This window comes from Pteronotus mesoamericanus, unplaced genomic scaffold, assembly GCF_021234165.1.
Source record: "Pteronotus mesoamericanus isolate MK-2021 breed Mesoamerican mustached bat unplaced genomic scaffold, CSHL_Meso_final contig_26, whole genome shotgun sequence".
Lineage (NCBI taxonomy): Eukaryota > Metazoa > Chordata > Mammalia > Chiroptera > Mormoopidae > Pteronotus > Pteronotus mesoamericanus.
In genome coordinates, this window is record NW_026555109.1 from 704,175 (window position 1) to 722,898 (window position 18,724).

Below are 18,724 nucleotides of genomic sequence, written 5' to 3' on the forward strand. Positions count from 1 at the left end.
AAGCCTAGTTCCCTCATCTGTAAAATGGGAATAACAACATGTTGGTTGTGCAAGGTGCCTAACCCAATTGCCTAGAATTTAATGTTCAAACACACAAAGTGGGAAAATATATAATGCACCCTCCTATACTTATTATATGAATTTCATAATCATTAACATGAGTTTTGTAATATATGACAAATAATAGACTACAAAAGCCATGACATTTTCCCCAAGTATTTCAGTTTACCAATATAGTTTTTATTACTTATCAACATCTAAAATTAACAAAAATTCCTTATCATGTAATAATTAAATATTATGTAATAATTTAATATTATGTAATAATTAAATTTTCTCAGCTGTTCAAAAAAAGTCTTTTCATGGTTGGTTTATTTGAATCAGGATCCAAACAAGGCCCTTATGTTGTAATTGACTGTTAGGTGGCCTAAAACTCTTTAATCTACAGTAATTCACTCCCTAATCTCCCCAGTGTCACTAACCTGAGGAAAAAATAAGCCCAAATTCTGGATTTGTCTGATTTCTTACTGGTGTTATTTAATGTGTTCTTTTAGCTCTAACGTTTCCTATCAAATACCCAATGGGTTAATTAAATCTAGAGGCTTGGTTAGATTCACTGTTGGGCAGAAACCTGGGGTGTTATGTGGAGGCATCCAATGTACAGCTGCCTGACCCCACCTCCTGCTCAGCATGTGCTTGTGGCCTCATGGGGACCAGAGGGCCAAACCTCTACTGTACTCTGTCTAGTACAGCTTCCCAGCTCTTATTACTGCACACTGTAAACTCATCATAACCCCAGGCAATTCAGTGAGAACCTAATAAATCTCTCACACTCACCCTGCGGCAAGGAAATGGAAAGTCTACCAACACCGCTTAGATCACCAAAGGACCCAGATATTTTCCACCTTTAATGACCTGGAAAGGACTCACTTGCCATGTTCCTGCCATCCTTGTGAGTACAACAGACCCTCACTACAATGTGCCCAGCACATATGCCTACCACATACTCTACTTCTTGTTGTCAGGGAACGTGGGAATAAGCAAGCCCTGTCCTAAATTATTTGTACTAAATGCTAGTAAAGGTCTAGATAAACCACTATGAAGAGTAATATGCCTATTTTCCTTTCATCTGCAACCTACACTCTGCTTTATATTACATGTGTATTATTTTAAAAAACAGCAAGACATGACTTATTCCAGAGTCCCTCCTCTGCAGGAGGAGGAAGATAGGTGCAAAGGAGCATGCCGGCAGTGAGCACCAATGACTATAAAGTGGCAAGAGGACATGAGCAGTGTGCAGGTACAAGGAGGGAGGACAACATGCAAGAACAGAGGAGACAGATATGACAAATGCATGATTTCATATGGCAGTGGCCTTTTACCCAACAGGTTCCTTTCTAAAGTTTGAATGGTTCCCATCTGTCTGCCTACTCCACCCTCTTGGATTTCACTAGAGATGTTTCTGTTTGCAAAACCTGTTGCTCAGCACCAATTTGCATCATCACCATACAGATGCATGACCTCTGTCCAGATGAACTCTGATAGGTCTACCTCCAGACCACTCCACATCCTGATACCACTTAAACACACTCCCTAGGCTGATCATGAGGTCTGCTGGCAGTCTGTCGTGAGATGTGCTGGCACTGATTTCCCACGGTGGTCCAAGGGCTTGCTATTGGGCTCTAAGCCAGACAATAAACAAACAGGCAGCAAGACTTTGAGGACCTGGCAGTTGCTTCCACCTGTCAAGATGGACCAATTAAAGTCAACTGAGGAAACAGCATTCCCAGCCCCACCTATTAGACATCTCCGAGTCTCCAGAGAAGAGGCAGAAGCAGCACTCAATTGCTTCCCCTGGGAGAGTGACCAGCAAACCTTCGTCAGGATGGTACATGTACCAACCTCCCAGGCAGCCTAGCCAGGACCCAGAGTGTCACCCCAGCCTCTTGGAACCCTTCTTTGAACCCTTCTAAATCGCCAGGTGCCAATGCAGCTCTCAACAACTTGGTGCCTTGGGTCGCCACTAGCCCTCTTGCCCTGGCTTAGTTTTCTCGTTCAGAGCTATCCTTTCTCCCTGGGAGTTCTTTCTTCCTTTTTTATTTTCTTTAAATATTTTATTTATTTATTTTTACAGAGAGGGGAAGGAAGGGAGAAAGTCAGAGAGAGAAAAACATGGACATGTGAGAGATACATCGATCAGTTGCTTCTCGCACGCCCCCAACTGTGGACTTGGTCAGCAACACAGGCATGTGTCCCAGCTGGGAATCAAACTGATGTCCTTCTGGTTCACAAATGGGTACTCAATCCACTCAATCCACACCAGCCAGGGTTCTCCCTGGGATTTCTATAGGGGCTCCTAACTGTCTTCCTGACTGCAGGCTCCCTCTGCTGACATCTAACATCTTCCTGACTGGTCAGTAAACCTTGACTGGCACTAAAATAACTGTGAAGCAATTTGACATCATGTCTCAAAAGCCATAAAAAGATCCAAACTTGTTAAAACCAATTAATTCCACTTCCAGGAATCTATCCTAAATTTTAGATTTAGAAAATGGTACATGCTACCAAAATATTCAATGGCAGCATTACTTACGCTAAACCTTAGAAGAATGACTAAGTTACTATGGCACGTTGACTTACAGAAGTATCAAGCACTCAACAACAATGATGTTGAGAGGGAATCATAAATTATTTAGCACAGCACTGGGTACAACTACAGTGAAGGCTGAATGAATGAGTATAGAGAGAAAGACATGAAACAGGTAAAATCTTCAGCCCAGTCCAATCCATTTGGTGACACATCATCATAATAACCTTCCCAGGGAGCCGGCGGGCGCTGCTACAGGATTAAAGTTCTGCAGCCCAAGACCCTGCTCCAGCATTGAAAGCAAAGGCTTCCTTGTCAGAGAGCAGTTATCTGCCTGGGCACCATCTTCAAAGTTTGGGGGCTTCTTAAGTAAGCCAATCTACTCTAAATCACCTACATGATAATAACAATTATGATAAAGGTTGTAAGCTATCATGACTTAGTAATACTTTGCTTAGGTTAAGAACTGAGATCGATGTTAAGATTCCCTGCATGGGCAAACACATTCAGAACACCGAAGAAGCCCAGACAAATAACAAGGGGTCATAGATACCAGTTTAAGAATTAACTGTGTTAAACAAGATTCTAGACATACACATAAAACTAAGACTTAGTCCTGACCAGTGTGGCTAAATTGGTTTGGCACTGACCCAAAAAGCAAAAGGTCATGGGTTCAAGTCCCAGTCAGGGCACACGCCTGGGTTGCAGGGTCAGTCCCTCGTCAGGGCATGTATGAGAAGCAGCCAATGTTTCTCTCTCTCTTCCTTCCTTCTATTCTCTCTCTCTTTAAAACAAAAACAAAAAACAAAACACCTATGACTTACATTCCTTTTAGTTCTATGAGATGAAGATGCCAACAAGGCACATAAATCCTTTTCTTTTCCTAGCCCAATCTTCCTTTGAGAATCACTGTGATACCCAAAGATGAAACTGATGGGAGCATGCTCTTATGACAACAGTAACAGAACAAGCCCTGCTACCCTAAGGCTGTTAAGCTCTATGTGTAAATACAGAGACTAGTTGGTAAAATGTCCAGAAGATACACAGAGAAAAATGGAAGGGAAAAATGGAAAGAAGCTGAATTAAGCTAGTGTATCAGGAGACCAGTGACCAAAATGGCAACAGTGCTCCTCAAAGAACATAAACTGCCCCATCAGGCAAAAGCTGTGGTGAGGGCAAGCAGTCACTGGAAGGCTATTCCACAAAGCAACCTCAGGAAAAGGCCCTTTGTTAGGCACTGCGCAAAACAAGAGCTGCTAGCCCAGAATCACCACTAATGAGGGTATGTGTCTGTGTAACATTATCCCCAAGGACACTATCTCTAAGGCTCCACCATCTGGAAGCCTACTTCTGATAAGCCTCAATTCTCAGCCACAGACATTAATCCTTATCTGCAATTCCACACCTTCTTGGTCAGCAAACCTTGGAAGTATATTTCACATAAACATATTTTCACCGATGGTTTCTAGTAAAGAATCATTGGAAAACTTTTTTTAAAAAGTAAAAAATGTTTAAAAAAATTAAGAGTCATTGGTTACGATGCAAGCAAATAAAAGATTTTGTTTTAGAAATAAGCTAGAGGAAAAGGTAAATAATTAAAAGTCAGGTGACATTTTCTCAAAGTCCCAATCAAGGCTGCATTCTCTATGAGTTTCAGGCAGCATCTTTTTTTAAATGTAATACATTTTTATTATTTTAAATATATATTTTTATTGTATTTTTTCCATTACCACTTAGTCTCCTTAAGTACCTCTACCCTCCAGCAATCACTACTGTTGCCCATGTTCATGAGTCCTTTTTCCTTTTTTGCTCAATTCCTCCACTGCTTAACTGCCCCCTCACTACCTGTTATCTGTTCTCCATCTATGAATCTGTCTTTTTTTTGCTTGTTAGTTCAGTTTGTTCATTGGATTTCACATGTGAGTGAAATCATGGTATTGGTCTTTCTCTGACTAGCTTAAATCACTTAGCATAATTTCCTCCAGGTCCATCCACACTGTCACAAATGGTAACATTTTCTTCTTTTTTACAGCAGAGTAGAATTCCAGTGTGTAAATGTCCCATACTTGTTTTATCCACGCATCTACTAATGGACACTTAGGCTACTTCCAATGTCTTGGCATTTGTAACTAACGATGCAACGAACATATGGGTGCTTACGTTCTTTCAAATTAGTGTTTTGGGTTCCTTAGACACATTCCCAGGAGTGGGATTGCTTGGTCAAAAGGCAGATTCATTTTTAATTTTTTGAGATATCTGCATACTGCTTTCCACCATGACTACATCAATCTGCATTCCCACCCACGGCCCAAAAAGGGTCCCCTTTCTCCACATCCTCGCTAGCACTTGTTGTGTGTTGATCTATTGGTGATAAACATTCTGACAAGTGTGATATGGCTTCTCATTGTGGTTTTTATTTGCATTTCTCTGATTACGAGTGATGTTGACCATCTTTTCAAGTGTTTACTGGCCATCTGTACATCCTCTTTGGAGAAGTGTCTATTCAGGTCCTTTGCCCATTTTTTAATTGGATTATTTTTTGTTTTGGTGTTGAGTTTTGTAAGTTCTTTATAGATTTTGGGTATTAACCACTTATCAGAAGTGTTGGCAACTACATTCTACGATCCTGTGGTTTGTGTTTTTATTTTGTTGATGATATCCTTCTCTGTGCAAAACCTTTTTAGTTTGATGAAATCCCATTTGTTTATTCTTTCTTTTGTTTATCGTGCCTGGAGATATAGCCAATAAAAACTTTCTACAAGCAATGTTCGAGATTTTGCTGCCTATGTTTTCTCCTATGATTTTTATGGTTTCAGGTCTAACATTTAAGTCTTTGATCCTTTTTTTTAAGTATGTTTTATTGATTATACTGTTACAGTTGTTCCAATTTTTTTCTTCCTTTGCCCTCCAACTCCTGGAACTCCTCTTCTCTCCAGCAATCCCTCCCCCACTTAGTTCATGGACATGGGTCGTGCATGTGACTTCTTTGGCCTCTCCCTTTCCTATACTATTCTTAACATACCACTGTCGATTTTGTTTCTCCCAATTATGCTTTTTGATCCCTATACCATTTCTCTCTTTCTCTCCCTTTCCCTCCCAGCTGATAACCATCCAAATGATCCCCATACCTATGATTCTGTTCCTGTATTGGTTGCTTGCTTAGTTTTTGTTTTTTTCAATTCAATTGTTGATAGTAGTGAGTCTGTGGTCATTTTAATGTTCATAGTTTTGATCTTCATTTTCTTAAATAAGTCCCTGTAACATTTTATGTAATAATGACTTGGTGACGATGAATTCCTTTAGCTTTACCTTGTCTAGGAAACACTTCACCTTCCCTTCCACTCTAAATGATAGCTTTGCTGGCTGGAGCAAGCTTGGTTGTAGGTCCTTGCTTTTCATCACTTTGAATACTTCTTTCCAGTCTCCTGTGCCTGTAAAGTTTCTTTTGAGAAATAAGCTTGACAGTGTTATGGGAACTCCTTTGTAGGTAATTCTGCTTTTCTCTTGCTGCTTGTAAGAGTCTCTCTTTATCTTTAAACTTTGGCATTTTAATTATGACATGTCTTGGTGTAGCGCTTTTTGGGTCCAACTTGATTGGGACACCCTGTGCTTCCTAAACTTGCATGTCTATTTCCTTCACGAAAATAGGGAAGTTCCCTTTCATTATTTTTTCAAGTGGAGTTCCAATTTCCAGCTCTTTCTCTTTTCCTTCTGGCACCCCTATGATGTGAAAGTTGGACCTCTTGAGGTTGTCCCAGAGGCTGCTTATACTATCTTCATTTTTTTTTTTCTTTTTTCTTCTTGCTATTCTGATTGTTTTTCCCTTCCTTGTGTTCCAGATCATTGATTCTTGGCTTCATCCAGCCTACTACTGTTTCCCTATAAATTATTCTTTATTTCAATTAGTGAATCCTTCATTTCTTACTGGATCTTTTTTTATGCCACTGAGGTCCTAAGTTTCCTGAACATCCTTATAACCAGAGTTTCGAACTCTGCATCTGATAGTTTGCTTATGTCCATTTCGTTTAGCTCTTTTTCTGGAATTTTTATCTGTTCTTTCATTTGGGCCATATTTCTTTGTGTCGTCATTTTGGCAACCTCCATGTGTTTGTTTCTATGTCTAAGTTACAGCTGCTTTGACCCCGTGTCTTGGTATTGTAGCCTAATGTAGTAGGTGTCCTCTAGGGTTCAGTGACACAACCTCCCCTATGACCCAAGCTGGCAATTCGAGGTGCACCCTTTATGTGGGCTGAGTATACCCTCCTCTTGGTTGCCGTTGGCAGGTCAATGGGAGGGATTTACTTAGGCAAGGCAGCTGCAAGGTCTGGCTGTGACCACTGACCATCAACCTCCGAACTCCATGGAGGATCGGCTGTGCAGGAGTAGGATGGTGAGGCATCGAAGTGGTCTGTAGTTGTCCACTGGGTACGCTGGCTCTGGGGTTTCCCAGGTGGTGCAGGCCAAGGACAGCCCACACCTGTGTTTTGTCTGGGGCCCACTCTTCCTAGGATATAAAGCAATCTGAGAAGGCTGCTACTTGTGCTGGGGTTGGAGATTCCTTGGCAAAACCAAGCTGTGAGTCTAAGCTGGCTGCTGCTAGTGCCAGGCCTGGAGCTCACTTGAGGCCAGCTTGCTTGTTTGATGGGATTTAGGAAGTTGAAAAGGAGGAATCAAGGCCTCCATTCACATGGAAAAGCAGTTTGGGTGAGCCCCTAAATTGGGTGGGTCAGGGGTTAGACAGGTTGAAGGGGTCTGACAAATGGGACCAGCTGGCCTGCTCCAAGGCTCTGTGGAGGAACAGCTCAGAAAAGGGACAATGGCCTCTGCTCACCTTGATGCCAGACACTTCAGCCTCTCCCAGTATGCCCCTGATCCCCTTCAAGCTGCCACCCTGGTGCAGGAGTTCAGTGGGACTTCAAGTAGGTGAGTCCATGTGTGGGTTATTTAAGAGGAACAGCTTGGGGCCCCAAAAGTTTCTTCCACCAACTCAACCCCCTGATTTTTGAAGCCAGAAGTTGTGAGACTTATCTTCCTGCCACTGCAACCCTGGGCAGAGGAATTGGTGTGGGGCTGGGCCTGCCCATTCCCAAGATACTAATATCCCTTCTGACTTTTTATGCACCACATGTATGTGGTGGGACCAGCCCGTTCCCTGTCCACACCGCTCCTACCAGTCTCAAAGGATATGGTTTCTTTAGTTCCATACTTTTCAGACTCCTATTCAACTTAACTTCTGATGCTCCTGAGTGATGGTTGTTATATATTTTAGCTGTAATTTTGATGTAGTTGCTCAAAGAGACAAGCCATGTGTGCCTACCCTACCATCTAGAATGGAAACTCAGAGGTGTCAAGTCTTTGATCCACTTTGAATTTATTCTTGTGTGTGGTGTAAGGGGGTCGAGTTTCATCTTTCTGAACTTAGCTATCCAATTTTCAACACTATTTATTGAAAAAACTATCTTTAATCCACTGTATGTGCTTATTTCCACTGTCAAATATTAATTGACTATAAAGGTATGTGTTTATTTCTGGGCTCTCTATTCAGTTCCATTGATTTGCATTCTGTTCTTGTGCCAGTATCGGCCTGTTTTAATTACGATGGCATTGTAATATAGTTTGATTATTAGTTGGCGTGATTCCTCCAATTTTGTTCTTCTTCTCCAGGAATGCTATTGCTATGTGGGGCCTTTTGTCATTCCATATAAATTTTTGAAATATTTGTAGCAGTTCTGTGAAATACATCATTGGTATCTTGATAGGAATTGTGTTGAATCTAAAGATTGCTTTGGATAGTATGGGCACTTTAATGATGTTAATTTGTCCTATCCATGAACATGGTATGTGCCTCCACTCATTTGTATCTTCTCCCATTTCTTTCTTTAGTGTCTTATAATATCCCAAGTACAGGTCTTTTACCTCCTTGGTTAGGTTTATTCCTAGGTATTTTATTCTTTTTTGAAGTAATTGTGAATGGGATTGTTTTCTTAATTTCCCTTTCTGTTAGTTCATTATTGGCATATAAAAATGCAACTGATTTCTGGATATTAATTTTGTATCCTGCTACTTTGCTGAATTCATTTATCAGTTCTAGTAGTTTCTTGGTGGAACTTTTGGGGTTCTCTATATACAGTATCTTGTCATCTGAAAATAAAAAATTTTATTTTTCCTTTCCAATTTGGGTGCCTTTTATTTCTTCTTGTCTGCTGTGGCTAGGATTTCCAGTATTATGTTGAATAAGAGAGGTGAAAGCAGATTTCCCTGTCTTATTCCTGATGTTAAGCGGAACGTTTATAGTTTTTGCCTATTGATTATGATGTTGGTAGTAGGTTTGTCATATATGGCCTTATTATGTTTGGGTATGTTCCCTCTATTCCCACTTCGCTGAGAGTTTTTATCATAAATGGGTGCTAAATTTTATCAAAAGCTTTTTGTGTATCCATTGACATATCATATGGTTTTTAGCCTTCCTTTTGCTTATGTGGTGAATCACATTTATTGATTTACAAATGTTGTACCATCCTTGCATTCTCAGAATAAATCCCACTCTATCATGGTATATGATTTTTTGATGTACTGCTGGATTTGGTTTGCTAATATTTTATTGAGGATTTTAGCACCTGTGTTCCTCAGTAATATTGGCCTATAATTTTCTTTCTCTGTAGTGTCTTTATCTGATTTTGGAATTAGGGTAATACTGACCTTGTAAAATGAGTTTGGGAGCTTTCCCTCCTCTTAAATCTTATGAAATAGTCTGAGAAAGAGAGGTGTTAGTTCTCGGAATGTTTGGTACAATTCACCTGTGAAGCCATCTGGTCCACGGCTTTTGTTTGTTGGGATTTTTTTTAATTACTGCTTCAATTTCATTAGATGTATTCTGTCTATTCAGATTCTCTGATTCTTCCTGATTTATTTTTGGAAAAGTATATGTTTCTAGGAATTTATTCATTTCGTCCAGGTTGTACAGTTTGTTGACATATAGTTGTTCATAATATTTTCTTACAATCCTTTGTATATCTTTGGTGTCAGCTGTTATTCCTCCTCTTTCATTTCTGATTTTATTAATTTGAGTCCTCTCTCTTTTCTTCTTGATAAGGCTGGTTAAAGGTTTGTCAATCTTGTTTGTCTTGTCGAAGAACCAGGTCTTGGATTCACTGATCTTTTGTACATTTTTAAAAATTCTATTTCATTTATTTCTGCTCTGATCTTAATTATATCCTTCCTTCTACTCACATTATGCTTTGTTTGTTGTTCCTTTTCAAGTTCCTTTTAGTGTGAAGTTAGATTGTTTATTTGAGCTTTTTCTTGTTTTTTGAGATAGGCCTATAATGCTATGAATTTCTCTCTTAGGATTGCTTTCCCAGTGTCCCACAGATTTGATTGTTGTGTCCTCATTTTCATTTGTTTCAAGGTATCTTTTGATTTCTTCCTTGATTTCATTATTGAGAGACAGCAGCTTTTTAATCTACCTAAAAAGAATGCTGCAACATCTACTGATCAGATAAGAACATTATGATCTTGATAAGAACATGGGAGGGCAGGGGGAACTCCAGGAAATAAGGTGGCAAAGCTTTGTGATACATTAGAATCTCTGCTGTTCAGAGGCTGCCTCTGGCAAACATCCAGAGACAGTGTAGCAGGTAGAAAGATGGAGAGGAAAACAGGGCAGCCAGGAAAACTCTTGAAGAAAAACTGTTAAGTGAACAATGGTAGGTAATAATGAAAATTTAAGATCTGAATCCTGAGTAACATGTGCCACAGTTGATCAGCTAATTTACTAGAAAGAGAATAATCAGTGTGGTATAATCAAATGAGTTAAGAAATCTGGATTCTACTACCTACCAAAACCTAGACCTATGAATTTTGATAAATGAACCTCAGCTTAAAATACAAAGAATAGACTGAACAGGTAAGTCCCTGCCAAGGCCTAAAATGAGATGTACCCAGGAAAAGACCAATATCGAATGAGGCTGCAGAGATGAGAAGTAGGTGTGGGGTAATCCATCCATCGCACAGGGCAAAGCCTTAACAAGCAACAAACACACCAAATACTAGCTAGTCCTGCTATCCTGGGGGTTAATTTAATGGAATTAAATCTGAGATCCAGGAGGCAGGGTCTCTAGTTTTTCACTATATACTAAAAAGGTTAAGAAATTTGAAGGGCAACAGAGGGGGAAAATGCAGGAAAATCTGGGAGAGTATAACATATGACACATAAAAGAGGTTGGAAAAAAAGGAATCATAATTTTGCCTCATGCTGGTTAGGAATCTGTGAAATTAAAGATACTAATTGGGAACTAAAAATAATGATACGAAGAATCTGTAGCAATCACTAAAAGCATTCTTCTTTCTAGATTCTGGTCTTACATTTTTGTGGATTCTGTTTCACTTGTGGGATCTCTTTCTGTACTTGCCCCTAAAATACCATTCAGAATATGGTCCAAGGTTCTCCTCCTCCACCCACTCCTCTCAGGTTTCAATTACCACCTGGACACAAACAACCGCGGACCCCTCTCTGTGGACCCACAATGCACATGCCTCTAACTGGGTGCCTCGACCCCGGTCGCCACATTGATCTCCATCCCTCAACACCCGCCTTCAAACACCCTCCTTTCACGCTGTTCCCCACCAGCACCAAGCTGACATTGTTTAAGCTAAAAATTTCATTACCCTGTTTTTAACCAAGGTCCAAGGATGACCTTTATGATCTACTTCAAGGAGTCAGTCTTCACTCTAACTGGAAAAGCTAGAAGGTGAAAATACAAAAGTGGAGAATTCTCCAGACCCAGTGAGCGTGACGCATGAGCACTAACCTTTGAGTCATAGGCTGACTGTTTAATAACTTCAGGTGCCATCCAGAAAGGGGTGCCCACGAAGGTGTTTCTTTTTATCTGGGTATCTGTCAGCTGGCCTGCCACTCCAAAATCGGCCAGCTTCACCTCCCCATGTTCAGACAGCAGAACATTGGCAGCTGCAAAATAAAATCGAGGTGCCTCCTGGGACTGTTTCCTGTGCTGTTCCATCCATTATCATTTTGGAAATGTGTATATTCTCTTTCCAACAAGACCTTGTGCTCAGCAAGAAAAGACTCCAAGGGGATGCTTTTGGTTAGACACCCCTCAAAGCCAACTCACCTTCCATGTAGCTGAAGATACTCTACAAATATGCACAGTACAACCTCCCTTGAGAAGAGAAGCACAGTTTAACTCTACAGCACATTCCTACAAACCTTTGGTGTTTCAGGGGAATAAAAACAAAATGCTTTCTTACCTTTAATATCTCTATGAATTTTCTTCTCTGAATGCAAATAATCAAGTCCTTTTAGTATTTCTCTTAATATAGTAGCAATCTGAGTTTCATCTAAAGGACCAGGTTCTAACTAACAAGAAAAAAAAAGTATTAAAGTTACTTATATGCTTATAATAAGTCTGAAATGATAAAACAAAGTTAATACTCATGTTAAATAGAGGACAATAATTAAAATCTAAAAACGTCTTTACTCCAAAACAGACATTTTTATTCAGACAAGTAAAACCTACTTACAGGGCCCTAAGAAAAACAACTACAGCGAACCAGAGAAAATGACTTTCCTGAATGAAGCAAAGTTGGCTATGATTTAAAGTAGGTCCAGGGAGAAAGCCCCACCATACCTGCAAGTTGAGTCATTAATGGATTTTAATCCAGAGAACAAAAGCCCAGAAACTCACAGGACTTGCTGGATAGGGTGCAAAGCAGCTTGGCCCTGTCCTAACATATATAATGGTAATCAAAACACAAGTGGTCCAAAAGAGAAGCTCACTGAGAGCCCGCTGCAAGCCCACTGCTTTCTGAGGCTACCCCTACACTAGAAGTTTTTAAACCTAAATTTTAAAACTTGGGGAAAGACAGCAGAAAGAACTCAATTCCTAATGATTGAGGGTTGGTTTGGGGGTTTTTTTTTGCTATATTTTATATATAAAAAACAAAAATTACTATATTATCCCAAATGAGGTAATAATTACCTCTGAAAACTTTTATTCTGAGAAACTCAAAGAAACTGATATTGACTTCTTAATAGTCATAATTGTGTAAGGATGTAAGGAAGAAATGTCAAGAACACATGCCCATTTTAAAAGGAAAAAATTAGGTTCCAAAGGTCAGTTCAAATTGGGTGGGTCCACCATAACTTGCAGAGCAGGGAATTCAACCACAACTAAATAATTACAGCAAAACAACCAAACACTGCCTAAAGAACTAATTATGGAATGATGGGCGGGTGGGGGAGAATTATAATATGAATTTTTCATCTGAACAATGGTCCTTGGTATCGCATTTTCAGATTTGACATAATCCAAATTCAAATCACAGTGAAAGCCATCATAACCCAAATTCACACACTTTAGTTAACAGGAAGACAAAATCCTGTGACATTCACTAAGTTTTAAAAAGACAGATGTGCTTTAAACCAAAGGGAATAAAAACTAAGACACTCCTTGAAAGGGACAGTTCTGACTGATGCTCCTACTTTCCTGTGTGCATCAGGGCCCTCACTGAGACAATGGTGACAGCACAGTTTACGGGGACCAAGGGCAGGAGGCAGATGAGACACCACTTCTTGCTTCACTGCAGCTTTACTTGTGCCTGGAACTGCTTTCTGGTTCATCTAGTGACCTGTGCCTCCTCTGCTCACTGGCCCAACGTGGTCTACACAAAAATGCACAAAGTCTGGGGAAAAGGCAGCAAGGTCACCGGGACTCTAGCTTGTCTGGCAGCAGCTCCTCAGCTCGATCACTTTCAGGGCACGGGTATCAAAGAATGGTGCTGATCACTGTAGTCTTACTGTATATTATACGCTTAGTCACACTACTTAGGCCAACTAGCCTGACAGGAAGTATACCGAATTCTACTTAAGATACTATTCAAAAATTACCTCAGACTAATGCAACATGTTGCACACTTTGTTCCACAGAACCTAATTTTCCCCAGTTATCTGACCAAGAGTCTTACTTTTCAAGAAACGCACATTGAAACTACTGTTTCAAAGAGCACAGTCTAGAAACCCTCCCTGTCTGTCTTCTCCACATTTATTTTTGAGTGTTCATGCAATGTAGAAATTTTAATAAGCAGGAGGAGGGCAGAGATGCCTGGGGTGTTTGCTCTCAGTCATAAAACCAGAACACAGAAGGATAATCTAGTTGTTCAGAATCATATTACAGAGTGTAAATTCCTCCTCCAACACCTTTTGCACCAAGCAGATTATCAGTAACATTTGGCTAGACTTGTGTTTAACTTTAGTCTTCCTTCTATTATCAAGTCTTGGAAAGAGAATAGTAGAGCAGCTTTGTGTCATTAGCAAGGGGAGGTAAGAAGAGCTGAGAAAAACTAACTGAAAAATTTTCCCCTGGTATTTGAGAACCAGCCCTCTGATTAATGTATGTATTTAAACATGGCCTAAACACCACCTACCAGTGATTTACTTGCCATGGGCAAGGGGGACATTCTATTTACTTGGGGTGGGGGGTAAAGTAATGTCCTTGGTGTCAAAATTTGCTATAAATGGTATTCGGTTGCTTTTTACATCACAGAGATCCTGTCTAGTGGGTTAAGACAGGATGAGCTAACTTCTTGGAGTCATATATTAGCATTCCCCACCATTACTAAGCAGTATAAATATAGCAGTCTCTATCATTAAGAGAACTGTGGAATCTTCAAATAATCTTTATAAGAGAAGGACTCCCAAGAAAATAAGTTTAGGCTGCATCTCATCTCTGGGTGACTTCTAATACCCTCTCCTTCCTCTGCAACAGAGACTATTTATTAACCAGGCATGTGACCACCCAAAAAGAGGCCACATATGCCAGCCTCTGCAGCAGCAAGTCTGCTCATGTAAATAAGTTCTCCCCAATGGAATATGAGCAGAAGGGACTCATGCCCCTCTCCTGATCTTGTCCTTGAAATACTGGCAGCCAGAGGGAGAATGACTGAAGACCATGGAAAGCCATGGATTAGACAGAACCACCCACCAGTGCAGGACCCAGATGACCATGTGGACTAGCGCCCACTGACCCCGACATGTGGAAAAGAAATTTCTATCATGTGGTAGACCCTGGGACCACTACAATAGCAGCTCAGCCTAAACCTCAAGGAACATACTATCTCATTTTTTAAAAACACATTGCAGATACATTTTTAAGTTTGTCAAACATCTCTACATGGTATCAAATTATGTGGGACAACATCCTTTTTTTTTTAAATCTATTATAAACATAAGACCATCTCAAAACTAACAGTTTTCAACAGGCAAAAAATAATTCTTGTATCCCATTATTAAAGTGTGTCCTGTTGTAAGAGATGGGTGTGGGCAGGCCAACAGAAAAAGGATACAAGACAAAGAAGATACAACAAAGTCAGATGGAGGGGAAGGACAGGATGGTATCAGGGAAGCCCATCTGGTCACAACAAGGCCCAAAGTTCAGCTCTGTTGGCTGCATGAAACACCTATTTTCTGAGTGTCTCCATTTCTTCATCAGAGATGATGAGGGACCTCCAAAAGGGGATGACTGGTTCTTGTCACCAGGACCACTGACGTGTAAGGCAGAGAGTAGTTTGCTGGGACCTTCATACCACATGGGATTTTATTTAAAGTGGAGAGTTCTGTGCTTCTTAAACTACAATGTCTAAAATTTCACAGACTTCAATTCAAAGCTCCAAGAAACCTACCACCAAATAAATTACTATAGCTTTAAGAATGAACAAATATAACATTTAGAGAGAACTGCTGCTCTGAGACTCAAGGTCAGAAAAAGAGCCCCCACAAGCAACTTTATATATGTCACGAATGAAACTCACTTAAAAGGAAATCTAACTATACAAAATGAGGTAACTTTCTACAGTCATGTGTTATTTCCCAAGAGTACCAAAAAAAAAAAAAGAAAAAAAAGAAAAAGAAAATTTCCTCGTGTATTGTGTATATTTATTGAAAAGCTGCAAAGCAAGTCATAACATTTACCCACCTGTTTTGTGTCTTTTCCCATTTTAATGTAACGGTCTAAAGCACATTAAATTGTTTTCTTTAACTTTCCTTTTAACATCATTTTGACCAACTGCTTTTATGGTTTATTACATATGATTTTGTTTAAATTAGATACACAAGCCTTTTAGAGGTTTATAGTTTTAAAGGTTTACTTTCCCCAAAACATTAAGAATTGCTACTATTACTACGAGAAAGCAAGCTCCTTTTAAAATCAAAGTGCACTTCTAATAAAATCTATTTACACTATAACCACTAACAAACATGGGCTCCTTTCAGCTCTCACACTGAGAGCTTCAACCACAGTGAGGATGAAATGTCAAGGGCTAAACAACTGTGTGAGTTCTTTTAAAAATCTGTTTTGCATATATTGTGCTTCAAGGAATATTTAAGCAATGCTTATTTCTGAGCATCTCATCAGTGATAATGGAAACCATGTTTAACCATGAGTCACAAGTCACAGACTGTGATTTTGAGGTCATTCTATACACCTAGCTTCCACTACCTTGTGGAACACCAACGGCACAGTAGGTGGAGACCAGGTAGGAGACGGCCAGTGGTACTGGATCAGCGCCACCATAAACAGTCATAACCTGACAACAGCTCTGATATGTGGCACCACACTGCAATCATCACACTGTGCCTGACTTAGTCCTGAAAATGTTTTAATTTTTAAAAATTCAACAAATTATAAATTTAAATATTACCCACATATTTTCAAAGCTAAGTTACTATCTGATATTTGAAACAATGATGGGGTTTCAGCTCTACAAAAGTTAAAGCCAGCTTTGGAAAACTAACGAACTGTTCTTCAGTAAGATAATGACAGGCAAAATCCTTCTCAGCTTTTACGAATGAATTCATGGATTTCCCAAGAAATAACAAAACTGGTTTCAAAAGTAGACCTATAATTTTCAGTAATATATGAGAAGCAGAAATACGTATTATAAGAAAGTTTGTCCACTCTTCATGGAACTTAAGAGAGAAAAACAAAAATGGGTAAGCACAGAATTAGCTTCCAAGTAAAACCAAGATTTACTGAGAAGAACTTTAATGTCTACAGGCTTCCAGCTTAATACTTACTAGATCTAGTGCAGAGCCTCCACCAAGATATTCCATTATTATCCACAACTTAGTATCCTACAAAAACAAAAGAGAGAAATTACTTTTAAAATGAGCAAACCCAGAAAAAAAATTAAATAATCTAACAGTATCCTTTTGTTATTTTGAAACTAGTAAATTGTATAAATACATGTACATCATCAAGAAAAGTTTGTCCAAGTGAGTCGTGTGCAGGAAAAACCTGCACAATGTCAGAGGCAGACTTTCACAGTCTGGCCAGGGCCTTTGCATCAGATTCTTCTAGGCAGTGCATTCCAGACCTCATGAACCAGAATCTCTGAAGACAGGAACACAGAGGAGGTTATTCTTAAACAACCTTAGTCAGTGACCCAGAAGCACAACAGGGTTTGAGAACCAGTTCCCAAAGCCAGTTAAGGCCAGCAGCTGTCACACAAGGCCCATGCTGGGTGTCAGCCAGGAGGTGCCCAGAGCACACATGGGAGCAGGTAGCTTCCCTGCCTGTGTCCTGCAGCTCTGAGGTGCAGGGACTGACCCAAAGTCTGTGAACAAAGGGAAAGGCAATGCTCCAAAGGTAGGATGGCAGCTAACATGAGCTTCATATGAAGGCAGCCAATTTCAGAATCCCCCAAAGGCTGTCCTCTCTTCAAGGGAGCTTTCCAAGAAAGTAGGCCCCTGCTTACTAAGCCTTGTACCTGTGTCCCTTAGCTTTCCCTTCACTAAAGGGTGAGATGCCATTGTGACTGTCTTTTCCTTTTGTCTCTCAGGAAGCTAGAGTTCTCTTTTTAGACATAAGTCCCAAACTGCTTCTCCCCTGAAAACAAGGAAGCAAGCAAGCAAACACATACCTGCAGCATTCCCCAGGAAGTGCCTATGTGGTGATCAGGAATATATGGGCTTGCGGATAAGCCAGACCAGGGTTGAGATTCTGATCCCTCCTTACAATCTGAGGGGCCAGGGAAGTTATTTCCTCTCTAAGCTTCTGATTGAGAGCTTGGCTAAGGGCCAGAACAACAGCTGGTGACATGAATAACCCATAACAGCACCAGTAGCAAGTAACCCATCAGTAATATTCGTGGTAGATAACCAACACAACACTGGTGGTATTCCAGCCTGCTACCTGGGAGCTATAAGCACAGGTATTCTTATATTGGCATGATTCATTGCTAACTCAATATTTTATGTGGCTTTCATATGCATCAGGAAACAACAGAAAAACAAAACCTTTCCAAGGTTCTTTAGTACCTTCAGGATGGAACAGTGCCTTCACTCTCCAGAACATTCCCAAGGCTCCTTTGCCAGGTGCGCCCATCCAACTCCATGGTTCTAGTGACACTGACTCAAGCGTCTCAGGCCTTTCACCTCAGCAGTTCACTGGCAGGAAAACCATCACCTGCTCCATATGCTGCACACACTTCTGCTTTAGCACCTATTGGTCTGACTTCCATTTTAGATTTACTTGTCCGTGTTTCCCACCAACAGCAAACAAGTGCCAGGGGACAGTGCCTGGCGTGCTCAAGCTCAGGAAAGGTTAACTATGGTACTCTTTAGTCAAGAAAGAGTAAATTATATTGCCTGGGTATTCACTTCAGGGAAGCATTAATACATGCTCCACACTTGTAAAATAAATAGCTTCTAAAATTTAAAATAAATCCTAACATCTGAAGTCAATTCTATAATGTTATAAATAAAAAGTCCAAGTTTGACTGCATATAAAATACTTTCTTGAGCTTTTAAATGCCCGACTACTAATACGGTGTACATAATTTAAGTCTGGATTGGAAAAGGCACCAAAGCCTTAGATAGTATGTTTGGAACCCACTGTATACATACAAAGATTTTATTCACTTTATAAACATCCATCCAGTCAAGGGCACCTGCCTTGAATGGGTTCAATCCCCTCCTGATTCAGATTTAAAGAGAACTTCCTATCAGAAAGAGCATTCTCCATCCTTCCTCTCCTTTCACATACATTCCCAATGGTAGATTTCTCTAACACTCGCTTCTAGAGAACATTTGTGTTGCTCCTTCTGAACATTCCAAAAGCATCT

At 40.1% G+C, this 18,724-nt stretch overlaps 1 protein-coding gene across 2 annotated transcripts in view; it reads right to left on the reverse strand.

The window, feature by feature from the left end:
* The window catches only part of STK24 (serine/threonine kinase 24), a 121,017-nt gene that overhangs the window by 15,732 nt on the left and 86,561 nt on the right, over positions 1 to 18,724 (reverse strand). For both annotated transcript variants that reach the window (XM_054574325.1, XM_054574326.1), the window contains exons 3-5: positions 16,677 to 16,733; positions 11,855 to 11,963; positions 11,398 to 11,555 (exon numbers count right to left, since the gene is read on the reverse strand). In XM_054574325.1, the coding sequence (XP_054430300.1) occupies positions 11,398 to 11,555; positions 11,855 to 11,963; positions 16,677 to 16,733 (324 nt within the window). The remainder of the gene's footprint in view (positions 1 to 11,397; positions 11,556 to 11,854; positions 11,964 to 16,676; positions 16,734 to 18,724) is intronic.